General features: G+C 40.7%; 1 protein-coding gene across 6 annotated transcripts in view; it reads left to right on the top strand.

The window, feature by feature from the left end:
• The first annotated feature begins 653 nt into the window (after nucleotides 1-653).
• Nucleotides 654-26,302, top strand: part of gria4a (glutamate receptor, ionotropic, AMPA 4a) — an 86,458-nt gene continuing 60,809 nt past the window's right edge. For all 6 annotated transcript variants that reach the window (XM_031861114.1, XM_031861113.1, XM_031861117.1 and 3 more), the window contains exons 1-2: nucleotides 654-1,068; nucleotides 3,789-3,947. In XM_031861114.1, coding sequence (XP_031716974.1) covers nucleotides 975-1,068; nucleotides 3,789-3,947 — 253 coding nt within the window. In that variant the 5' untranslated portion in view covers nucleotides 654-974. The remainder of the gene's footprint in view (nucleotides 1,069-3,788; nucleotides 3,948-26,302) is intronic.

The raw sequence follows: 26,302 nt of genomic DNA, 5'->3' as shown, positions 1-26,302 counted from the left end.
TTTCACTGGGACAAGCCGTGAAGCATCCCTTTAGTTTTTCCATCTGTAAAAATGAAACTGTGCTCTCCACCGTGTAACTACGCGATCCCAGACCGTCTGTCAGTTTTACCGACCTGCTACCGGCAGATAAAACGCCTGTGAGTGGGATACGACTAACATAATGCACTCTAACAGAATCTACTCCAGGCTATGAATCTTTTTCACCGTTTTATTTTGTTATTTTAAGCTGAACAAATCACCTCATTATCTCTGGCTTTTACTGTGTCGCTGAGGGATCGGGCTTTCTTTCTTTCTTGCGCAAACGCCGTTACCCGTGAATGATCTGAGGTGTTGACCGAAGAAATATGAGCTCTGTCAGGCTAAATGCTGTCAAGCTTACACAGAAGTGGACCACGACCACGAAATAGTGCGCGCAAACACGCACGCACACTCACGCGGGTCCTTTTTTTTTTTTTTTCTTTTCGAGCGAGACAGAGAGAGAAAGAAACCATCTCGGAGAGAGAGAGAGAGAAAGAGAGATAGAGAGAGAGAGAGAGAGAGAGAGAGAGAGAGAGAGAGAGAGAGAGAAAAACCATCTCGAGAGAGAGAGAGAGAGAGAGAGAGAGAGAGAGAGAGAGAGAGAGACGGGGCGCGCATGTCCAGTTCTTCCATGCAGGCTGTTCTCCCAGCTTGCCAATCATTCTAGCGAGTTTCCCCACTCTTTCCATCTCCCCGTCTGCAGCCTACATGTGCGCCGGACACACAGCTCTCCTCTGAGCGGACACTGCATGGAAAGAAACGAACGAGCCCACCATGGAATAGGAATACTGCTGGACAAAACGGGGGGAAAAAACTCTCTCACATCTTTCTTATTTTCTCCTTTTTTTTCCTGACGCCTTTTCTTTCTCTCTTTCTCTCTCACACTCTCGCATCTATCCCCCACTCTCTCTCCCGATGTCTCTCAACAGTTTCTGAAGGGATTGAAGGAAAGAAACATGAGGATTATTATTTTGTCTTGGCACTTTCTCGGGGTGTATTCCGCCCTTTGGGGGCTGGCTGCGGGGGCATTCCCCAGCTCAGTGCAGATAGGTGAGTTGGAGGATTACTGAATTTACGCACGGCACTCAGATCTGAGCCCCTACACTGATTATTAGTGGATTCTAGCAGACAGCAGTCACCAAGGAAAGGGGGGGGATGCACCACAAAATCAATGTAAAACTCAAGACATTTACGCAGGAATGATGGAACAAGAACATACAAGTACAGAAACACATTTTCTTCCGGTGCATCTTTTTCTACTTGTCTTTTAGCCATGATGTTTTGGGGTTAAGGGGAGATTGGTGTCTTTTCTCTACTGAGACTCATATGGTTTATAAATGCACACTTTCACTCTTTTATGGAATTTGCTTGTGTTTTAAAGGTTGCTCTGGGCTGAATGTTTCAGGGAGCTTTATTCCCTTCAGTCTGGTTAGGACACTGCAGTATTCTCTCTCTCTCTCTCTCTCTCCCTCTCTCTCTCTCTCTCTCTCTCTCTCTCTCTCTCTCTCTCTTTCTTTCTCTCTCTCTGTCTCTCTGTCTGCCCTTTTCCAGTTACCCTCCTGTCAGCGCAGAGGAAGCCTGTCTTTCAACCTGTCGTATAGATGAGAGATAAAGTTAACTAAATCTGAATTGTCTTTGGTTTGCTGAGTGGGACCAAACATGCATGCAGCGTCTCTCTCTCTCTTACACAAACACACACGTACAGGCATGTGTGTGATAATGCATGCACTGCATCACTCCTTGAGGGGGGCAGCTGGGAGGTCCTATAATGAGATTCGGCTCCTTGACTCTGTCTCCCTATAGCTGCCAATAAACTTAATACGCTAAATATTTTCTGCTTGGCACACACACACACAGAAACACACACATATTTGCACAGGTTATAAAGCATGCCTGTGCACCTGTACAGTGTGCACATGCCTTAAAAATGCACACATGCTGTATGCTGTGCACACAGCTGCAAATATGCATTCACATACATGTACAGCATACAGCACTTTTTATGCAGGTATGAACACATGTGCACACAAAGAGAACAGGCACGCATGGACATATAACGCTTATGTGACTGTGCAGAAGCACACATGCACTCTTTCCTTCCCTCCCACTGACGGTCCTCCTTAAACACTCCAATATACATACATGATCATTCACTCGGCTCTCCAGCACGTCACTTGAGGAGTCATTTGCATATCTCTGCATTGCACACAAGTGTAATGTCGGTGGAAGCACAGACAGCTTCTTTTTGCATGTGTGTGTAAGAGAGACGGACGCAGATGAGTTTCTTGGAGAAAGTGGTGCAATAACGTGTCATGTTGGGACATATCTACTCCAGTAGTAGGTGTGTGTATGAACGTGTGTGCGCTCTAAGGTTGACTCCTGGCCTAAAACATAAACCTTTTATTTGGTTCCTTGGATAATTCACTTGAGGGAGAGTTTAACGTAGAATAAATCTAATTAATTATTCTATTAATGCGAAGATGTATTGTCTCTGTGTATGCATGTGTGTTTTGTGTCTTGCTTCAGTAACCATACTGATCTACTGCGGGACATAATGACAAAGAAAAAGAGAAGATAATACAAACATTGAACGAGACACTGGCACACACACGCACACACACACACACACACACACACACACACATAAGTAACATATTATGTAGTGACAATTGCTTCGCTCAATATGCTCTTCCTTCTGACTACTCATCTTTCCTCCCTCCCTCCCTCTTTCTCTGTCTCCCGATAAAATGTCAAGGCTTCACAGTCTGCCTGTGTAATCCAATTCAGTTGAGTTGAATCTGATTCAGTTAAACTTAAGTCACATCAGTTTATTTCAGTTCAGTTCAACACACCGTGTGAAGCAATGTAGAACTAATTTATAGGATTATCGTATCAAATCCATGTCCATAGCAATACAACAAAATGACAAGTTCTATAGAAAAAAAAGATGACTATCATTCATCAGTCTCAGGTTATAGGAGACCTCTGAAAGGATCACGTGACCCTTATATTAGTAGTTTTCTCAATTTCAAGCAGAAGACGTGATGCCTGTCTTTACATAGATACTACTTCTCGCTATATCTCTCTTTCCCACACATTTTCACATGTTCTTCTTCTTCCTATCAACTCTGTGTCTATATTTTTTGGGACTTAATACTGTCAGCTTCACTGTTTATTATCATCTCCTCTCTCCCCTCTGATTCTCATTTTATCAGATGGGCCATATGGAGGGATACTCTCATTTTTGAAGGCCAACTCACTCTTAGCACTCACCTCCCTCTCCATTTCTCTTTGCATGCTCCATGCTCCTCCTTTATTTAGCTGACACTGTCTGATCTGGCTTTCCTCCTCTGTTTTCCTTTATGCCCTGTCCAACTCATTATCTCTTTGACTGCCTTCCTGTCGGCTTAGTTGTCTCTCTTTTCTGCTCCTCTCATCTCTCCCTCTCTGCCGTTCTCTGATTTCATCAATGAAATGTGCTGTGTGGGTACATGTGTGTCTGAATTCATGTTTAAGTGTATGTGTGAATGAGGATCGGCTGCAAGACAAATTACCTTTTCTAACAAAGCTAATGAAGATCTCTCTCCTCTCTGTTTTCTCTGCCGTCCTCTTCCTGATTTTCTTTCCCCACATTACTCTCCTTCCTCCTGTCTCTGTACCTCTGTGACCACACTCCCACATGACCCCTCTCTACCCTGCAATGACTGACTTCCTTTCCACACCAACGTGTTCATCTCCTCTTTGCCCTGCCTCTGTGTCCCTCTCTCCAGGTGGGTTGTTCATTAGGAATACGGATCAGGAGTATACAGGGTTTCGATTAGCCATCTTCCTTCATAACACCAGCCCTAATGCTACGGAAGCTCCCTTTAACCTGGTCCCACACGTCGACAACATAGAGACCGCCAACAGCTTCGCCGTCACCAATGCATGTAAGTATTTGACTGAAAATGAGACTGAAACAAATACTCTTTGCCTCCATCTCTCTCTGACTGTCCGTTGTTCAGTCTCTCTCCTCACCATGCTATTGGATGGAAATTGGTTTAATTAGGAACTTGTGTTGTTAAGGATCACACTGCAACTTCATTGGACGAGTAGTTTATGGTTGACATAGTTTGAAAACTGGCTTTTCTACAACAGTTGCTAAATAATTTGCAACTTTGAAATGTTGAGTTTAGACACTGTGAAGTACATTTTAATAATCCTAAATACCAAACGTTCTGACTGCAAGGCATTTTGAGGCAATGTTGGTGGTTATTATAGACAACAATTATGGCCAATACACTTTTATAAATCATACTTTTGCTCCTATTTATGTTTGTCACATCTATTTCCACTTTGCACTACCAATCCCATCTGCAGAAAAGGTAATATTACCCATCAGAATTACAGCATGTTACAGCTATGAAATTAGTCTCGGAACAGTTGCAGCCAGTGGTGAAAAAGGTTCTAAACAGATGTGTTTAGAACCGAAGGGAACAGTTGGTACTTGTGTCCTCTATGATCTTTTGAATGATGACAGTTAATCTTTCACCAGTCCATCCTCTCTTACACTTCCTCTTGTCCTGGAATCATGCAAGAGACAGTTTGTGTTGTTTGCTAGTGTTAACAAGGCTATGTGGGCAGCCAACAGTTCAGAAGTGCTCTGCATTGTACAACTGTCTGCACTGTATGTGTGCCTTGAATATTACAATTTGGCCATGTCTTTGTCATATTTTACGATGAACATTTGTGTGTTTAGACGTCAAATAAGATTAAACAAACATGACAATGCTGGAAATGTTTTTGTAAAAACACCATGTTCAGTTGAAATTGTGTATATTTGACGTTCAACAGCTGGTCATCCCACACTTTTGCTTTGTGGATTTTCTGCTCATCTCTGCACCTGTAGCATTTATTTACTCTCAATAACTGTCATCTTTTTTCCCCATATATAGATGTCCTTTGTTTTGTTTTTACTTCAATCCTTCAATCTGACTGGCCTCTGGAACTACCACTTGTCCAGGCATTGCAATTTACCGGAACTGATTTGATTATGTTTATTCATCACAAATGAAGATTATTGGCATAATCATTGTTATTGTTTGCCAGGACTGTGAGATGTCCTTACATGATGGATTTGCTTACTCTGGCTTCTTTCTTAGAGCAGTGGAGCTTTGCTGTGGCTCTCTGCGTGTATTTGCATTACTTAAGAAGTTTGATTATTTGCTTTCTGAGTGACACTTGTTTATACCACACTGATCTAAATGCCTTCAATGTTGTTCGGTATCCTTCTGTTTGTGCTTGTGAGTTGTTTGCCCTTTTAAGATGCCAACAAATCTCTAAAGGATAGCCTTTGTGTAATTCTGTTGCTCATGGTAAGATATCGTCATGTCAGTGCATGAGAGGGTACAAAGGTTACTTTGAATAATGGCATACGTTTAGTTTAGTTATTTCCACACAAAATAAAAGGTTAGAGTCGTGGGGCTGAGCAGTGTGTGGTAATATGTTTATTAAAGAGAAAAGTAAAATAATATGAAAGTACTGTTATCAGTTTCTGTTGCTGCCTTTTGCTCTGTCCTTAGAGACTACATTTCCCTCTCAGGTATGATATCATATACATGCATCTTATTTTAAGGAGAGTTTCATGTGATTGTGCTGTAATGGTTCACCTCCTTATCTCATCAAACTTTAACAAATCGACCACTGGGGCTGTTAACTAGGCAGGGCGAACAAAAATCAATACAGTATAATACAACAATAAAGTTCTTCCCCTTGTGATGTTATATCATTGTGTTTAACAAGATTTCTTAAAAATCTCCAGATTGTAAATGAAAGCTGCTCCATTCTCAAACCATGCAATTGAAAATGACAAAGAAATGCTTCTCAAAGGATTGCTTGAAACTCTGAAAGATCTTGAATATCATCTAGCGTTATGTGAAGCATGAGTAAAATACGTTTTCACAATTTATGTACATGCAAAGTATTAATGCAGGATTTAACTTCACCAAAACCGTGTAATGTAATTTCCAAGTTTCTTAGCCTCCTGTCCCAGCTGCATTGCAGCCTCACATGAATGAGCAATCTAGTTAATGCAACCTACAATGATTGGAAAATGAATAGTCCATCTACTACCTCCAACCCACAACATGCTGCATCTATTTCTGTTCACTGTTTAGCAGACTGAGTGGGAAGGTACATATTGAATGCTCGTCAGGTGGCATTCTTAAAATGTACGGGGAGTTGTATGATTTTCATAAGTGATGAGTAAAGAGGTGTGCTAATGGAAAAGGTTGGGCACAATAGCTCTGAATGTACAGAAAAAGCACTGAAGCCAGACTGACTGAGATACGTTACAGTGTGTGCTGGAAATCGTGCTCCCACTAATTCTACTATATCCACTTATCCACCTGAATGACCTGCCAGTGGTTTAATTACAACGAAGTTCACGCTGATGCACTGGCTGTTCCTTCATTGCCATGAACAGGTTTAATGTCATTTTTGAGACACTCCCACATACACTGTCCGGTGCTGTGAATACTCGCTGTTATTCACTAATACACCAAATATGTATTTATCTATGGCTGAAAAAAAAAAGAATTCCTGTTTGAGTAAATACACACACACACACACACACACACACATACACTCTGACTTATGGAGGCAATGGGTCATACGACGAGGAGTTCTTGGCAAAATTAAGCTCTTATATGTGAACCGTCTGCTCTCCGCAGGCTACATGTAACCTCCTCTCTGTCTGTCCCTATCTCTGCCTCTCTTTCTTGCCCACTTGCCTTCTCACTTGTTCCATCTCTCTCATTCTCCTCTCTGTTACTTTCCCCCCTTGTCTCCCATTTCCTCGGATTCTCTCTCCTTTTCTCATCTCCTCTATACTTCGTCACGTTTTGCCGTTTCTCTCCCCTCTCCACAGGCGTGGTGAATTGATCTCTAAATTAATCCCTGATTCTTGCTCCGGGTGGTGAGCAATGCTCCGAATTAGAATGGGGAATTCTGCCTCTGACCTTGGCTAGTTCCTCTCTATTCTAGTATTCAGGAAGCGTGAACGGATCATAAAAAGCCCTGGTCCCCATCGTTTTCCATATTCCCCGAGGAATACAACCTAGTTTATTGTCCCAGCGTCACACATTCATATATCCCCTTCTGCTGTCAATCTTTTTTTGTTGTTTCCTGCCTACACACGCATACCAGTTTCTCTTTTGTAGTACATGTATGCCTATACTGTATCAGTGTAGGTGTGTTAATGTCTGACCTTCGCATTGCTGTGTTTGCATCTGTGTGTATTTTTGATGTGCCTCAGCCAGAGAAGCACACTATTCCACTGGGCTCCTCACTAGTGCGTCTCTATTCACTGGCTTATAGAAAATAATGCACATGGATTAGTGTGACCAAAAGCCACTGGGAATGTGTGTGTGTGCATGTATGGGGATATTTCTGCCCATACTGAAGGCATGTGTGAAAACCTGTGTGTCAATGAGTTGCATGGGCACATATGAGCGTGACTGTGTGTGTGTGTGTGTGTGCTGTGGAAAAAAAAGCAGCTGAGACAGAGCATGATGAAGATAGACAGAAAGTGATAAGGTGAATTAGGGACAAAGGAGAAAGAAATGGAGAGGAAAGGATTTGTAACAAAGAGGTGGTTATGCCTGGTTTGTCTGCCAGAGCTCAGAGACACAATGATTTGCTGCCACGGCTGTAAATGTGATTCTTGATACGTGGGGTAATACTTCTATTTTAACTAGTTCCCTGTCCAAAATTAAGACAAATGATAAATGATTGTATTCCATTGTATTCTGTACCTACTGTACAGCAATAGTGATAGTGATTATGATGTGTGGTGTGGTGGTTTGGGTGGTTGATTGTTTGCGGTCATGCATAACCTCATTCGTCATCTAGAATTAATATAGATTGCTCTTATAGAGAATCATTTACAAATCAATACTGTTAATGTATTATTGATGGCCACAGATTGTATTAACGTGCAGGCGACACCTGATTATCTTTGCAGCGCGACTGAGTCAAACTGTTAAAGTCTGAATATCCTCCAGCTGTCAGTCATGTTTCGTCCCTCTGTTGTACGTAGTTAACTACAAAATTAATTAATTCAGAGATGAGAAGGTATTTGCATTAAGAACAGTAGTTAAGCCTGCACTACACCATGACAAAATCTGTCTTCATATCATCAATCACTGTATTTATATTAATATAACATATTCTTGTGAAATAGTTACACTTCACCTCAATGTAACCTCGGCACACATGTTGACTGTTGGCACAATGCATCTGTGATCTTCACACTTTTCAGGAGCAAAAACTGGGACGTAACAAGACATTGTTGATAAAGTGTGATTTGGTGGCTAATCAGTGTGTGAGTCAGTCAGGGTGGTTTACACATTTCATCTGCAAACTTTGGTGTGTATCATCAAAGTGTAAGGTTAGTTTCACCATTAACAGGCAAAGCACAGGACTTTAACTTGCTATCATGTCTACGGCGGCTACCGGGAGATACCGCATTGGGACCACAAGCCAGGTCTGTGATTGGTCAGCTTGGACTTGTTGTGTTTTCTCCTGCAAGTTTCTGATGCCGGTAGAGGCTGTTCATAGCAAAGACAACATTATGAAAGTTGATGAAAGATGACAGAGCTGTTGTTTTTTTACACATACAGTATCTAACACAACCATCTCCAATGCAAACCTGCTCACCGCAAAATGTGAAAATGTACCTCCAAATGTATTTGGAGGTGCTAAATACTGGTGAATCTGATGACTATAAATGATTTATGATTAAAAACCTATGATAAGGAATGAACAGCGAGACTCCCATTAATCCCTTGGCTCCACAATAAATCTTTCTTAAGAAATGTCCTACTTTTTAGACTGACATTATTAGAGTAATTTGTAAAGCCAAACGATGTTCGATTTTCAATAGCTTGACAGTTATTGCAAGTGTAACTCTAAAACTTCCACCCAGCTTGACTTTTCAGTTTTTCTTCACAAACTGACCAATCAGTTCAACAGCTCATATTGCCATCGTTTTTTTCCGGGCTTATTTTCAGCGTCTCTCAGCACCTTCCTGTTCATTAAAGATGCCGAGTGGAAACACACCCTTCAGTCTGTATTCCCAAGTTGACAAGAAAATGGTCGCATCTGCGGTGATGAAGTTGTTAATTGAAAGGGTGTTAATACATTAGTGTACATAAAGAGCGCGTATATAGCACACGCACGCACACACCATTTCAAAGAGTTCATCAGTGTTTTACATTCACCCTACGTGCCCAGGCTTGGAGCTTTGATTAAATATATTCCTGGTACACACTGCTACAACTCAGCACCACCCACCTACACACAAGCACAAATACAATGTTTTACAGTCTTTCTCTCTCCGACACATATACACATTGATTTGCCACCATGTCCGTATATTTCCCCCTTCCTCACATACAGCGATTCTCTGTGCCTTTTGCCTTGCTCACCTTCTTTCATTAAATGGCTCGGTCGTCTTGTAGATGATTTGAGACTCAATGATGGCACTGAACCATCATCTTTATTGGTTAATTTTTGCATGGTTATATGTCTTCTTAATGGCCACACTAGGGGAAACAGAGTGAAACCCTGGCAGGACAAGGAGATTTATAATGCAGCAAGCCTTCGTTTATTCATGTTACTGGCATACTGAAAGAGTTGGATGACTCTGACAGTGCTCTAAATGCTTTTCCTGGCATCAAGACACATTATGGGGTTCAATGCTAATAGCATGGCAATAAGGGATTCATAGGTACCTTTAGTAGAGCGTTATTTAGTTTGTCACCAGTTAGTAATAACACTGCAATTTAACTGCTTGTTACAATTTAGTTCCTAATGCTGAGTTTAAGTCATATGTGGGTCGCTGTAAGCGCTCCCTGAAGAATCAGTTTGTTGCATCATTTTAGTCTAGCGTCAGCAGTAATGACCAAACAGCAAGCAATGCCATTAGACAATGCCGCAATAAATCCGCACATTTGCTCCAGGTAATCTGATTTAATTTAGTGGCACAATAAAACAGACATTTTTTCAGTATGTCTCGCTTCTCTAATTAAAGAGTCTACCGCGGTGAAGTAAAGCTGACATCTCACTGCACTAGCAATAGTGAGAGCAGTAAACAGCAGTAAATGTTCTTTCTTCCAAAGATAGTGCTGAAGCCTATGGGTGCAACATTAGACTCAACAATTATGACAAACTCTATTTTGAAGAACCAAGAACATTACAGTGTGTCCAAGTTGTTCAGTCTCATAATATCAACATGAATGGGCGTTGAGACGTCGCATGTCAATGAGGATTTCAAAGTAATGCTGACAGCTGGGTGTGTATACTGGGACTAGATTTTTAAAAGGACTTGCTATACAACTTTAAACTATGTGGTAAAGCCAACAGAGGCAGCTATATGGTACTAAAATGTTAATGTTGTCCATTTTTTAAAGACCAATAACATCACAAAATGTTTGGGATGTAAAGCACTGATGAAATTCAGATCCGACATTTGGCGCACAAAAGGTTTTAGTTATAAGGATGAACAAAAAGCCAATGAAACAGCAGTTAGGGAATCATACTCGTACTAAACCTGCACCGATAATGAAATAATTTTTTGTGGGTCTGCAGTTCCTTGAGGCAAGATGAGACAGAGTGAGACAGTCTTGTTGCAGGTTTTACAGACTAGCGAGCCTGAAGCTGGTTGAGTAAAATCCTCCCACAACATGCTGCAGTGTTTTGTCTGATTCAGCCAAGTGATATTACAATAACACTCAGAAAAACCTTTCAGCGGTCAGATGGGAAACATAATCAGAAGGATGGAAGGTTTTTTGTCTACATGAATTTAGCATTGTTTTGTCTTGCTTGTTTGTTTAAGCCTCAGTAGTAATGCACAGGGAATAATGGACCATGTGTGTCTCAATGAATCGCCATGTTCCCTCAAGGTAATCTGACTTCACTGGGATAAAAGGCAGACTATGTTTCTTTAACCCACACGCTGACCCACACCTACCCACTTGTATACAAACACACACACACACACACACACACACACCGTAAGAGCTGCCTCGGTCTGTCTAATGTGTTTCATTAAGACCTCTATTTTCCCACTGGGCATGATAGCTGATACAGAAGGAAATGTCTGTTTTCTCTGTGTTTGTTTTTCAATCTCTGGTGTTTGGAAGATGAAAAGCATGAGAAGAGATGACAGCAGATTTTAAGTGTTACCCATCGCCTAAGCAAACACAGGGGTGTTTCTGCTAGATGGAGCCGTGTTCGCGGTAATTGTCTGTGACGTCTTTTTGTTGTTCTTCCCTCTCTTGGCTTAGCGGCTGTTGTTTTCATGTTCTGATCAAAGGATTTCCATTTGCAGTCTTTCTTCTCTTCTCTTTCCTTCCTCCTACTTTGCTTTTTTTTTACGCTTATAAGCACAAGCATGCACTCGTGCATAATCACAAACACAAACATGATCCCTGATATATTTCTCACCTTTCCTTGAGTCATGCTCACGATTTATCTTTTGTTTTCACCCCGCTTACAGTATTTCCTTCCTCCCTTTCTCTCTCTGTGACTCTCTCGCACACCCACCTTTGTCTGTCATTGCTCCATCTCATTACTCATTAGCTGTTACGTGACGTTTGGTGTGGGACAACAGCTGAGATGTGTGCGTAGTGGTTTTATTTGAACTCAAATAGACACATCAGCTGCTGAAACAATCACTACATCTACATCTTCCCATCTGTCACCTACTTTACCTTTTCTTGTTTTGATTTACTTATCCCTCTCCTCCATTGCCACAAACTGGAACGACACACACATATATACACACAACAAAAACTCGTCCCCAAACCCTTGTGTGTGTTTGTTTCCATGGATTTATGATGTGGATGAAAGGAAGGGCATTAGTTAATATTGATGAGTGCTGCCACTCGGTGCTTCTCACCGAGGCTTACTTAGAGATGAGAGGCATGACCTTTATACACACACACACACACACACACACACACACACACACCAATGTGTGCCTTCACACACAAACACTTACACTCACAAGTTCACACAAAAGTTCCCCAGCAAAGGTTCAGTTTGTTCATGGTTGTATATTAAAGTTCTGTTCCCAGACTGTGCCATTAATTGGAGAAACCTAGCGTCTTTGTGTGTGTGCATACACGTGGATGTTGGTCTACATTGGTTGAATCTGTGTTTGCTCATCTAAAACACTGAGATTTTCCCAAACCTCAAGTGTCGGCCTTGAACCAATTCGTCCCTAATGGCCAATTGGTATTCTGCAAGGTTAATAGATTCTTAGGTAACCAGCAGGTCATTGATCACACTTACAAATAGGAAGAAACAGAGCAGGAAGCAAATAAAGCTATTACACCGATCAGAGCAGCAGCGGGAAGAGAGAGAAAGCCTCTAATGGAAATAGAGGAAAATAATTAATTATGCACTGTGTGGTGATTATCATGGGGGCTGATACACATAAAGAGGCCGGTTGGGCTGAACACATGAGCATAGACACACACAATCCCGTATGCACACACACATTCTCAGCGATGCAGTTGAAGCAAGTCATCTAACCTTTATGCTAGACAGAGAGATGGCTGCTGTGTATCTATGGACGTGTTGTTGTTTGTGTGTTTACTGGCCTTAGAGGTCAATTTCTTTCTGACAGCATTGGCATTTATCTCCTTAAGCTTAATGGTTACCTGTGTGTGTATCTTGCGCGTTCGTGTAGGTGTGCGTGAGCGTGTGTCCATGTTTAAAAAGTCCCATCACGGTTTGACTCGCATTTGAACTCTTCTTTCTGAGGTAGTGGAGTGCATCAAATAACAACAACACACGAGCACACACACACACACACACACACACACACACACACACACAATCGATCCGGCCCTTCAGACAGTCACAGTGATGGATGGACCCTCCCTTGCTTCTATTTTTACCCCTGAGCACTCTGTATGTCTGCCTTCTTATCTTCACAAGTCAACCTGGTTAAACTCCCAAATCGTGAAATACCAGCGTCATTATTAGTCGGTCAGAAAAACTGCAAAGCGAGATTTTCCACACAGGTATGGGTCAAAGAAACACAGAACTTTTGTCCAGGAATCAGCTGTTCGTGTCATGTGCGAAACTAAAAGTAAACTTCACTACTTTGTCACGTCAGTCATTCATCACGTGAGAGCTCAGTCACGACACTGGTTATTGTTGTCAGTCACGTGACTCGTTTGTCACTCGCTAGTCATTTGAGTCCTGAACCACTCTGAGGTGGCGTGAGTCGTTAGTCAGTCAAGTTAACATCAACCAGGCTCTTTTCTTTCACCTAATTAAGGGGTTTTGGTGCCTCAACCTAACTTCCTGTGAAGATGGAAGTTTATTTTGAAAAGACAATATGTAACAAGTGGACACTGACACGCCGTCCCTGACACTAATGCTAGAGGGGTACCTAGAACGTCGTAGTTTTAAGCTTACATGGTCACTGATCAAGCGTCCGTATTTGACCTGTTGGGAGTGAGAATGTGTTGCACAAGGATAGAAACATGAGGAAAGCACCTGTATACCACCATAATTGAAACTAGTCTATGTGTGTGTTGGGAGGATATTGGTGATTCTGCATTTATATAACTAGTGTTTTTTTCACAACCTGGTAGCAGCCCAGGAGTTTTATTTTCCTGACTGAGCCACATCTTACTCATTCAGCCTCTTGACTCTCCTACCTCTGAGGCAGCACTGAGGCAGAAATCTACATGGAACCACATGCTCTCTTACAAAGAGGTACACCTGAAGAGTTCTCTGCCTCTAATTAAACAGAAACACATCAAATTGAAACAGTGATGGAAGGCCTTGTATTATTTTAGAAGCTAGTTGCAGACTCTTGTGGGGCTTGGATATGTAATCCTCAAGCTCCAGAATGTGTCTCATTGGGCTTTCACCTTTGATTTGGGTGCTCATAGTTAGCCTGTGTGTGTGTGCCTGAGTAATCTGGGCTAAGTGAACTAAAGTTCTCCTTTTTATGCTGATCCATGAAAGATTTGAGAAGATGAATTTGAGGCAAAAGGACAATCTGTACTTAATGATCACCGTATTTCATCCTTTGACCCTCCCTAAAATCATGTCCAATATTATTAAAAATATTTCATCACAGGCTCTGACTTTGGCTGCATTAACACTCAAGGACACTACAGCTCTTCATTATTGTACAATCCACTACGTTCCTTCTCATTGTAAAGTCAATCGAAACCAAATCCAGACAATAAAACCTGATTGGAGAATAATTCAAATGATATTCATGTGAGTGGAGTGTGCTACCACTTAATTAAGAATGACCCCTATATTATAAAAACGTACTGGTTTGTGATAATCATAGTGACACATTTTCAATCTATGCTTCTATGATGACTCACTCCATTTAAAAAGGCATTGAGTTAGGAAATGTAAACTAGCTGAGCATCAACATTACCTCCTGGCAGTGCGGGATAAGTTCAAAACAAGGTCAAAGCCCTCCCATCTGGGGCCCTTTTAGTTGGAGGAGTCACTAGAGGCCGCTTACTAAATGGGATCACCAACTGCCTGGAGAACCCCAGTGCTGCTGTTTTGTTTTTTCCTCTCTAATATCCTCAAGGAAGAGGGCACTGCTCACTGTCCACCCCAGAGCTATGTAGCAGTGTCTATACTGTCTCTTTAAGTACATGGGTTATCCTGACAAGAAACATTTGACAACTCTGAGATGGGTTGCCATGGAATTTAGTACAGATATTCACACCCCCATGAGGATGAATTGATCCAGTGATCCTTTAACTTTTAGACAAGTAAAGTGTTCCAAACTTAACATCCATGCAAAACTGATTACATTCCCATCACCATCAGCTGTATTTTGAGTTTAGAGCTAATTAGCAAATATTTGCATGCTAACACAACACTAAAATGGTGAGTATAAATGTGATTTGATTTGGCTAAACATCAGCCGGTTTTTCTTTCTTTCTTTCTTTCTTTCTCTGTCTCCTTTTCTCCACTTATGGTAAAACATACTGACAGATAGATGGAAGACGAGTATCCCCTCAGACAGGTTGTGGTGTTTGTAAGGCAGTAGGTGAGACTAGAAAGGAAAGATTTGGGTCAGGAATGTGTTTCATGTCTGCTGTAGGATGGAAGGGGTGGGGCGAGATATGGTGAGAGAGGGAGATGCAGAAGAAATTAAGAGATGCATTTCAGAGCCCTGCATGTATATGTACAGCTTTCTAGTTATGTACATGTTGCCGTTTTTACATGATCACATATATCTCCTTGGTGAAAAGCAAGCTCTGTGATAAAACACAAATTGTTGTCTGCTTGATGTTGTAGAAAATAGTGTCCTGTTGTCTAGCGTATGCATGAACAATGATAATTGTGTTTGTGAACACATGACAGAGTCATTAAAACACCCCCACCGACAAAGAGCATCAACTATGACAATCGGCTCTAGGTGGGGATTATTACACTGTCTCTTATCATGGCAGTGCTATACAGACTGTGAAGTATTGGAACCAATGCCCATGCACGTAAACTCGCTCTCCATCTCACTCATTCACATGACTATTGACACACACACACACACACACACACACGTCCTTCATCTCTCTTCATCTCTCTTCGCCCATTCTCCCACAGGCCCTATTCTCACACACACACACACACACACACATACAGTCACAGGCTCGAGGGGATGGATGGTAGTACAGATGGCATACTAGAGTAATATTCTCCATATGGGAAGGTAATATCGTCAGAGCAGTCGTCTAGGGGGAAGGAGAGGGGAAGATTAGATCTGCAGAGAGAGAAGCTGACATTCTGTTATATGGCCACAGGATTGTACATGACTGAATTTGGTAATGTGGAATAATTGCTGTTTATGTTATAGTTAGTAAACGTAGATATAAAAAAGTAAGCTGTGGGCGTTTATTGAGCTACAGTATATATATATATATATATATATATATATATATATATATATATATATATATGTATATGTATATGTGTGCGTGTGTGTGTGACATAGCACATAGCTATATCTATTTTCATAGTAATAATGAACTGTATATCTGAGTTTTTGCCATCATACACTTTGTGGCTTAAGATGAGAACCTGAGTGCAGAGACACAGAAACTCATAGAAAGACTTTCTTTGCCATTCACTGATGCCGTCTCTTTGGTAATGGGATGAAGCAGATGGCTTTAGTTAGTGTGGTGATTGATTGTGGTGATACTCGGTTACCCATTTTGGGGAATACCTGCGGGAACACGGATGCCTTGGATCACCACCATGGATAATACAAAAATACGAGCCGTTTTCTTGTTTCTGCCACTTTGCATTTAATCAAATGAACAAACCGTCAAAACATACCATGGACTTTTGCCCTGGTTAATGTCGATCTTAACACAATATACAGGCCAACGCCACACGTGAAGATTATACAATAGCAGTCTTACTTTTGACCGACTTTCAGCAGGTTGGTCAAAATTTGCAGAATTTGCTGTTAGTTAATAGTTGACTATATATATATAGGTATATATATATATACCTATATATATATATATATATATATATATATATATATACATACATATTATATTTCTGAAAACCCTGGCCATTACATCAATCATTGATATTATTTAATGCATCTGTTGTTCAGAAAGACGATGGAATGATGTGACAAAATCTCACAAGTAAATACAAGTGCCCATGCTTTTGCCACTGAAACAACTATTAAAAAAAAAAAGGTAGTCAACAATATAATTTTCCCTCATAAGAGATACTGCATGTCATTACTCTTCATACTCCTCCAGATCACTTCCAGTGTTGTAGGAACATCTCTAAAAGACTAAAGGTTATAGATTGTGGCTTCTTTTTATAGAGCAAATCTATTTTTCATGAGAAGACTTCTGTGTTTTATCTTCCCTGGACTTTCTTAGTGTTTGTCTGCTGTGGATGCTATATACAATGCTGCCAACAGAGATAAAATGAGAGATGGGAGAAAGAGATATGGAATAGACACATATGACACAAACCACATATTAAGCTTGGGAAACATATTTATCATTACAAATTGGATCAAGAAGTGATATTTTCTCTTAGGCAAATTGTAAGGGGGGCGGGGGGGGGGGGGGGACTACAGCATTAGCTTACTATGTATAAGAGTGTTTCTGCATTTGTGCTCATCCAACCATCCATCTATGTCCTGCACATGCCTTTGCACATTATTCTTCATATATTCTGCATGCAAAGAGCTTAGCCTCAAGATAGAGAATGAGTCATTATCAAGCAGAGCCCTTGAAAGCTCGATGTTCAGATAAGGCTCTGAATGTTTATCTCTACTATGTGTGATATAGAGTATAAGCAGTGGTTTATGTAAATATTCTTGTAGCTGCAACAGGGAGATGTGTGTGGCTGACCTACGCCACTCCTGTGTATTGTACAACATAGCAACACTGGTAATCTGGTAGAAATGAGCAATCAATTTTAGCCTTGCAATTAAGATGCGAAAGATAAGAGTATTGTATACAAAAATGGGAAAAAAGAAAGATGTAAAAGCTGGATTGAGTATGATTTGTTATGTATCGATAAGGAGTAAGTAAACCCTAGCTATGTAAACCAGAATAATAATGACAAGGCCTTGTTCAACAGACTTGGTCAATAGGGAGAAGCAATCTGCTGACGTACAGCATTCTTCCATTTGTCCTTGTCAGTGGTTCGACCAAGTTCCCAAGCAAGTTAATTGTTAATGGATTATGTTTACTGAACTCTCAGTGCTAAATGAACCTATTTGTGTCTTTGCTTGGATTGTGGTGTGTTTGTTATTAAACATGCATCTGTTCGCTTTAGCTGGACTTAAAAACAGCTGCAATGCAAAGAAACATGCTTAATATTTGTTCATCACACAATTTCTCTGTCAAGGTCAAATCTGTATTTAGAAATAGCTTTCTTATTATGGCACTCTGGTGCTGTGTGTCTTTGATAAACTATGGTACACTGTATTCACAGGCCAAATCCACAGCATTGGATTCCCTACCTAAGGAAAAATAAAACACTGAAAAGCGCAGTGTGAAGAAAAATTCAAAAGAGAAAACTAAACAAAACCTGCACAATCGCTGCACTGTATTTATACATCTTGCAGACCTAATGTGTGCGTGTGGTTGAAATTATAATAGTCTTTTAAAAAACTGCAAGAATCTGCACACAAGTGTTTTTGCACCTCTCAAGTTAAAGTGTAAAGTTCATGAACACTGGAATAGCTGCTTCTATAGAGAATTCAGGGTTATTTAGTTACTATAACTGATATCTGACCTTGTCTTAATCCATATGTTCTTCTGTTACACCAGTCTGCATTTATCCAGATCTGTCGATTGATCGATTCGATTCTTTCTTTTTTTGTCCGAGGGAAGTTATCGATGCTCTTATTTTCAAATGTGTGCCTTCCACTTATTCATGCGTTCAAAGATTCTTCGCATAACCCTTCTCTGTAAGTTTTCACTGGCTTCGGAAACAACTCCACTGAAACAATACATATTGAGTGCCTTGTTCAAGGGCACCTCAACAGTGGTTGTTGAGAGAAGTTATAAAAGTTACACTTGAACAAGACATCTTCTGGTCTGAGCCCTGCATCTGTATATTACAATCTGCCAACACATGGGTGTACTTTGACATTTAAACATGTTTTGCATGCTTGATTCACCAGAGTTATTCTATTACAACAACCTTATGTTCTTGGTCTCTTGTTACTGAAGTGCTTGACCATCATATTAACACTCTACCTGCTCACTCATTGTAATTCTCCGGATGAGAGCCTCAGCAAAAGGCTAGAATGTAAAATGAGATATTTTGTATTGGAATGGGGGTTGAAGAGCATGCAGCAACCTTTAGGGGTGTATGCAAGACTTTTGGAGCCAATTCATTATCCCTTCACTGAGCAAGGGCAACATAAAACCGTGCTCGTAAACCAAGGACAATGTGCAAATAGATTCGGTTCATTGTTTTAGAGGTCAGTTTAAATGATTATGTGGCATATTATGTGGTATATATTAAACTATTATGTGGTATATATATTTCTACAGCATTTTTTTTTTTCAGAAGGCCGTTCTAGTCCTCCGACCTCTCAAAAAGATTTTACACGACATGCCATCCACCCAATGACACCCATTCATACACTGACGCAGGGGCTACCATGCAAGGTGCCACCTGCCAATCAGGACTAACTAATCATTCACACTCATTCACACACAGAGGGCACAGCCTTCGGAGGAATTTGGGCTTAAGTGTCTTGCACTTTCTTAGCCACAGAGATGTTAGTCTGTGTGTGTGTGCACGTGCGTGCATGTGAGTGCTGGTGTGCATGTGTGTCTCCTTAGCTTTCATCAGCACAGGTTGACTTTTTGCCTGGGGACAAGTACTGTTTGCTGTGCTGCAACCCTGCAGTGTGTCTGTGTGTGGAGACTCCCAGGGGGACTGACAGTGTACTTACACTCAGGGCAGAACTGTGGACACTCACAGGAACAATGAGGGGGAAATGTTCTCTCACACACTAACCCCTGTCTCTTTATCGCACCTTTTCTCATTTTACTTTTTGTTATTCAGGTGTGCTTTGCTGAGCCTTGAGAGCAAATTAGCCTCAGAAATTACAGGAGATAAGTGCAGCAACAGACACATCTGGCAGCTTTGATTTGGGGGAGTTAATGATTACATCATGCTAACTAGTGTGCTTGTGTAGGTGTCAGGTTATACTTTAAGATAACATGCCGCTTCCCCACTTGAAAGAGATTGAGGCATCTACTTGAAGTTTTTCAAGATTCATGAGTCATTAGGCATTAGGTGAAAAACTGGTAGAATCAACTCGATTACAGTTATTACCTGTAATAATCTATGAGGCTTTATGGAGGCTATTTACTATACATAAACTAGCCACCCCTATAAACATGCAGATTATGCAAGATTATGCAGTCTTCACTTGCTAATTAGTGTCATCTGTCATGCTAATCCACATTTTTTAAAACCAACTTCCCCAGTTAATTCCCCCGTGTCTGTGGCTCATTTTAGTCCTTGACAACGACATTAGCATTGGAAGTACCATGTCATTACCAGACAAGTTTGTTCACAAGTTTTCTTTAATGATTAATGTGTTTGTTTTGGATTCCAAAACCTTCTGTCTAAGACAATCTGTGTTTGTTTACCCAGGCTGGGAGCTCAGCAGACACACCAACAGTAGCCACAGTCTGGTTGTTGGTTTTGAGAGAATGCTGTTTGGGTCTCAATGTTTGAAGTTCGGCTGTACACGTCACAGTCACATGTGAAAAGGGTTTGCTTTTAAATACTGTTCAACCAGCTGGTGCTGCACATTACACGGTGGGACACACAGTGGTTGCCAAATTGTCCCCTTACTTACTGCAGATGTGCTCATTACATAACGCCGTGGCATTTCAATGTGAACGATACAATATGGCTGGTTATACAATACCTCAATCCTCAATTTGTTATATGGAACGAGGTTCAAACATCTGTGTCGACAACTTTTCAAAAAAGTCCATATAATGTCAGCATATGTCCCTGATACAGAATGGGTGGTGAGTAATTGTTCTTGTGCAAAGTGTAACCCCCTCAGCTGGTATTTACATTGTACAGGATATCCAGCTAATCTCCAAATTACATATACTGCACATAATTGAATTCAAAAAGTAAAAAAAATAGTCAAGTAAGACTGTGTTGAATAATTGTGCTATTATATAGACCAAATATAATGGGACCTTTATTTTTATTTTGTAAAATTGTGTAAGAAACCAGACTGGAACCTTCTAATATAGAATTATTTCAAATATATACGCTTGTAGCACAACAGACATGCAATTTTCATCTCCATCAGCAGATCAGAGATTGCAGGGTTAGCTGTGGAACGACACTCCAGAGATTCAGTGTCTGCAGGAGCAGGAGGCATATCACTGAATTGGAATAAATACAAACAAATGTGATTTGGTTCTCAAAATTAAATAGCTGTCTTTGCTGCTCGAATGGGATATGACGCACTTAGGGCTTGTATCCACCAAATGCTTCTTTTTTTTAACTAGCAGCAGCACTCAGCAGATGCTTGGGGTCAGTCATGGTTTTCACTGTTGCTATGAGATAATATGAGACTACTGGAAGCACAAAGCTCTTTGGGAAAAAATGTTTTTTCTTGACTTTAATCACATTGCACCACATGAGGTAAAACTATGCTCAGCTCTTAGCACTTTAAGCATCTTTTTCATTGCACATGAGGAGGCAAAGAGGCTAGCGAAGGACGCTTTTCCAACACACATGCAGACATTTGCAGTGATATGTTTTTGTAGTGAATACTAGGTTCCGTATATTAAACTGATGTCGATTTGCTTTTATTGCATTAAACTAATGTTGTACTCTAGTTTAAAAAGTAAACTAGTACTTTCACTCACTCATGCACACAGTATATGGCATTTACTCTCTCTGTCTCCTCCATCATTCTTGCCTTTTGTTTTGTAACATTATCCACTTATGCATTAAATATTAAACTAAAAAATAATACCCATAGGAAGGGCATACACAAACAAACACCTGTGAGTGTGTAGGTGTGTGTGTGTGTGTGTGTGTGCCTGTTCCGGACGTATTCAGAGATGAGGACATACTTTTATTAAGTAATATTCTGCCATTCCTTGTAGTTATAACGATGGAAAAGGATAGACGTACAATACAGATACACACACACACACACACACACACACACACACACAACATGACTATAAGTTTATAGCAACATGACTATAAAAATTAGTATTTTCCCCAACAACAGCAAGATCCGCAGATGAATGATCCTCGAGGTCCTCATTTTCTGACGTTGGACACACTGTTGAGCCCAGATGTCCTTTTTGCCTGAAGTGTATTCCTGTCTCATCTCTCTGGTTCCTGCTGCAGACAACACAATCACATTCAATTCACTCTCTCTCACATACCTCTCTCTCCCTCTCTCATGTCTGGCCATTGTTTACCAACACATTTTACAATCAAACTAGAAAAGACAAGGAAAGTGATAGAGTCAGGGAAATATTTTGCATTTTTACAGCAACATCAGGCAATGGTATAGTTGCACTGTAAGAGAAGGCTGCACAACATTTCCCTGACAGCTTCTCAATCTGTCACACACCGCATTGTCATGCACCAGTCAGTGGTCAATACTTTGTTCCATGGGGCTGCAAGAAAAACCTTTAAAATGAGATGGACAACTTTTTGATGTTTCAATTCCCGAGTCAATACTGGACATCCGACTAGTGCGGCCCATTGTCTCTGAGGTACTTCTTCGACTTGATGTGTGTTAGGAGTGTAGAGCTGAGCTATTGTTTCCCCGTGGAAAGCACACCAGATGCAGCGCTACCTTTGACTTTGCACACAAATCCAAATCCTCACTGACTCATTCAAAGTTGAAATTACTTGAAATTTGGCACAACAGTGTCAGTGATTTCAGAATATGTCTCAAAACCAACATTTGTTTACATTCAGGTGACAAAACCTGAGAAATCATGACTCGTTTTCCATCGGGAGCAAAGGAGGAAGTTAAGTGTCCCCAAAACATGATGTTTCTTACCTTTAACCCAAACCATTATAAAGCTAACCAAAAGTTAACTATGGCATTGTCAGGCAGTATCATGGATTTATTTTTCCAAAAGTAAATTGTAATGGTTTTAGAAGCAACAAACAAATTATGTTTTTTTGTAATTTAACTTTAACTTCAAAGAGCTTTCATTCACTTTGTGCCAAATATTCAACTTTTTGATTCAACAACAAGAATAAAGATTAACATTTTGTGTTAACTAATATTTTTTTTTATTCCCAGCTGTCCCCAATACATGCCCACTTCTGTTATAATGTATCTACTTATGCCCTAGTTATCTTTCTGCAGGATTGCCGTACAGAACATTCATCATGTCTTGGCACTCGGATCACACAGAGACGTGTCACAACAGAAGCATCTTCTTCACAAATGCCTATCGGTATATACCATGTTGGGAAAAATAGATTCATGCACCTGGGGCTGTCAGGACATTGTGTGAAACTGACAAGCTGAGAATATTTGAAGGTTTATGCATGGCTACAAAACTGCAAAAAAACTATACAAGCCCATCACAAGAGAGGAGTGCATGCCATGGGTGCCATAGCATAGGGAATCTGCAGGTTTGACTGTGTGATCGCTCTTTCAGAGATGAAAGTGCCATAGTTAAATGCAGTATGAGTCTAGCATAGTGAGTGAGCTTCTTCTCCCCTCCTTACTTTATTCCCCTTCTCCCCCTGTCTGCTGTGATGAATGGTTTTGATGTCAGCCATGTGTGCGTGCATGTGTGTGTGTGTGTGTGTGTGTGCGTGTGATGAATGACTGCGTTCGTACCGGACTGGCCCGCAGGGCTTTAGCTACTGTTAGTAATGCTTAAAGATGACTGGAGTAAAAAGGCTCTCTGTCACATCTCTCTCTCTCTCTCTCTCTCTCTCTCTCTCTCTCTCTCTCTCTCTCTCTCTCTCACACACACACTCACACTCACACTTACACACACAGATTAGCCCTGTTTAAAGGACTCTGTCCTCGGGGTACGCAGCACAGCACCATGGCAGGTGACATGCAGTTTCTTCTCCTTTTCTATTACTGTATTTTCTCCCTGCCTCCCTCTCCCCCTCTCTATCTCTGTGGCTGCAGACCTCATTGGGGAGGCAAAGTCTCCACATTGTCAGTATAGTATATGCCGCTGTGTGTGTTACTGGTGTATGATGCTGTGAGCAGATATGTTTTGAGCCACAGTTTTGCCGTGAACCTCTTTTTGCCAAGTTCAGTATCACAAGATTCATAACAGGCCTCAGTGGCCACAGGGCCGAGGGACATTTCTTTTAATAGTGTCACCAAAAAAACGAGCATTGTTTTATTCCTTAAAAGGCGCACACTTTAAAAGGCTGGAATGCTTATTGCAATTGCTGATTGAATGTTTAGCAAAAAATATCCTTCGCCATGATGTCACTTCAATTTTCTGGATATCAGGGACCAAACTGCATATTTCCACAACAATGTCATTAAAACGTGTATGGCAGCCATTGTCAGCGTTGCCCGCCAATAAATTCAAGGATTCTGGTCAGGGGCGCCCTTTCTTATCGTTGTGATTTGAATGACCTTAAAACAAAGGCAATAGATGACCCTGCTGTTATCAGGCTGCATACAACATGGAGCATTAGGAGATACTACAGCCCCAACTCCACTCAAACTCCTGATTTATTCCTACTTGGTTTCATTTCATTCCTGTTTAGTTTTACAGCTCAAGTTATAAAATGAGTACATTTTAGAGGCCTTTTTGAAAATTGTTAGCCAATGATGTCTTTAGGTGCTATAGTTAAGCTCCACTCCAAGGATTCTCTGCTTGTGGTCAATTATCTGACTTTYTTTGATGGTGTTGTGACAGATGCGTGTGCTTAACATGTAGTAGATACTTGGTGGAAGCATCGTACTTCACTTGCCTATCAAGGCAATTGTCTACTGTATGTTATAAGACTGCCACAGTATATAGCAGGCTCCCATTCCGGGACATATCTGAATACTTGACTTTGTGGGTAATGCCTCTTGGAGCAACAACCAGGGCCAACTCTGTCACTGTGTGTGTTTCTGCCAGACAAGCCCGACGTTACCCGAAGTAATGTACGCTAAGAGATATGAATTTGAGACACTAATGAGATGTCACGAAATTTTGTTAATTTCCTCATGACTTCACAGAAAAGGGAACAGAAGTGCTGATTGGTCATATCCATGCCTCATTGGACTGAGATAGTACCAGTTACAACCAACGGACGAGCCATCAATGTTCAATCGCTTTTGCATGTAATTGCCTCCCTCCCCCTTTTCTTGTCACTCTTCATTTTCACTGTTGACTAATACAGAGAAATTCCACAAACGTAATATTTAGATGTCATGTTTCAGGCCCATGGTTGCCCTAATGTGCAGGGCTTCACACCACATCACAACAGGATATTAAAAAATTGTGAAATCCAAAATTGGCTATTTAAAGTCAGTAACCTGTCTATACAGGTAAAAGAAAAAAGATCACTTGCTGTGTTATGAGAGAGCTGTCTTTTTCAGCATACATGTTGCCGCTAACTGCACTAACTAAAGTTAGGTTTTAATGTTTTATGAGAATATTTACTGTATATTTAGATAATACAATGTAAAAAGAACATATTTATAGGTTAAAGTACAGACTAAATTATAGTAGCTAAATAAACAAATGAAAATAAATAATAACTTGATTATTATTACCCTAAATCATGTATATAATATTCTGTTTTGCCCTTAGTAGCAGGTCTTCTTCTCAGGCTGCATACTCACCCAACAAATGCCGCTAATAAGGTTAGGCAGCCTGTATGTGGCCTGAGAAGCCAAGGGCAAAAAAGTAGACAAAGCATTCACTGTTCCACCTGCAGCTGCTTGTTTATTTTTATATTTCTTTATTTTTTACATTTTTTATCAACTCCTCTCACACGGTTAACAAACAGTCAGAGGACACTGTTTCGGACAATAGAAACGTATCTAAATGTAAATGTGAGCAGTAAAGCTGTTGCTCTAGCGGCACCAAATATACACATATCTGAAGACTGGTTTTGTTCCAGTAAATCAATCAATAGAGGAAAACCAATCAGAAAAGGAGTAAATAATCTATTAAAGAATACTGCTCAAGAAAAACCAAATAATGTGTCAGCCAGTTGGAAACTTGAGTGAGGATCGATGCCAGCGTCGTCCCTTTTGTATCCTAATTACCCTTGTGAGCAACAGACTGCGGAAGCCATTAAATCCCCACCACCTTCCTCATTTACTAAACCATCACAGCCAAATGTAACGTTTTAATTTTCTTAAATTATTCTCAAGAGAAAACTGAATCCTTGCATAGTTGGGAGGTTGATGATTTCCGTTCTTTTTAAAGAGTTTTTTCCTCTTATCTGATTGCATAAGGGAGGAAGCCATCTATTAGCATATTCACTAACTGCGACAACACCAACGGCCATAGAGTAAGCCTAGCTGCCCCCCCCCCCCCCTTGGGTACTTGCCCTCATTTTCCTCAATCAGTACTCTTATTCTTAGAAGCTTTATTCATGCAGCCTGAGGGCCAGGGCCTGGAGGAGAAGGAGGAAGAGGAGGGGTAGGACAGGTGGAAAGATGAAATCAAAGAGGATAAAGAAGTGACAGTAGAGCGTGGCAGTTTTACCCAGGAGTCCCTGACCTCTGACCCTG

This window comes from Anarrhichthys ocellatus, unplaced genomic scaffold, assembly GCF_004355925.1.
Source record: "Anarrhichthys ocellatus isolate YVR2014 unplaced genomic scaffold, GSC_Weel_1.0 scaffold24, whole genome shotgun sequence".
Lineage (NCBI taxonomy): Eukaryota > Metazoa > Chordata > Actinopteri > Perciformes > Anarhichadidae > Anarrhichthys > Anarrhichthys ocellatus.
The sequence above is the reverse complement of the archived record's forward strand: the minus strand, read 5'-3'. Positions and strand labels throughout refer to the sequence as shown.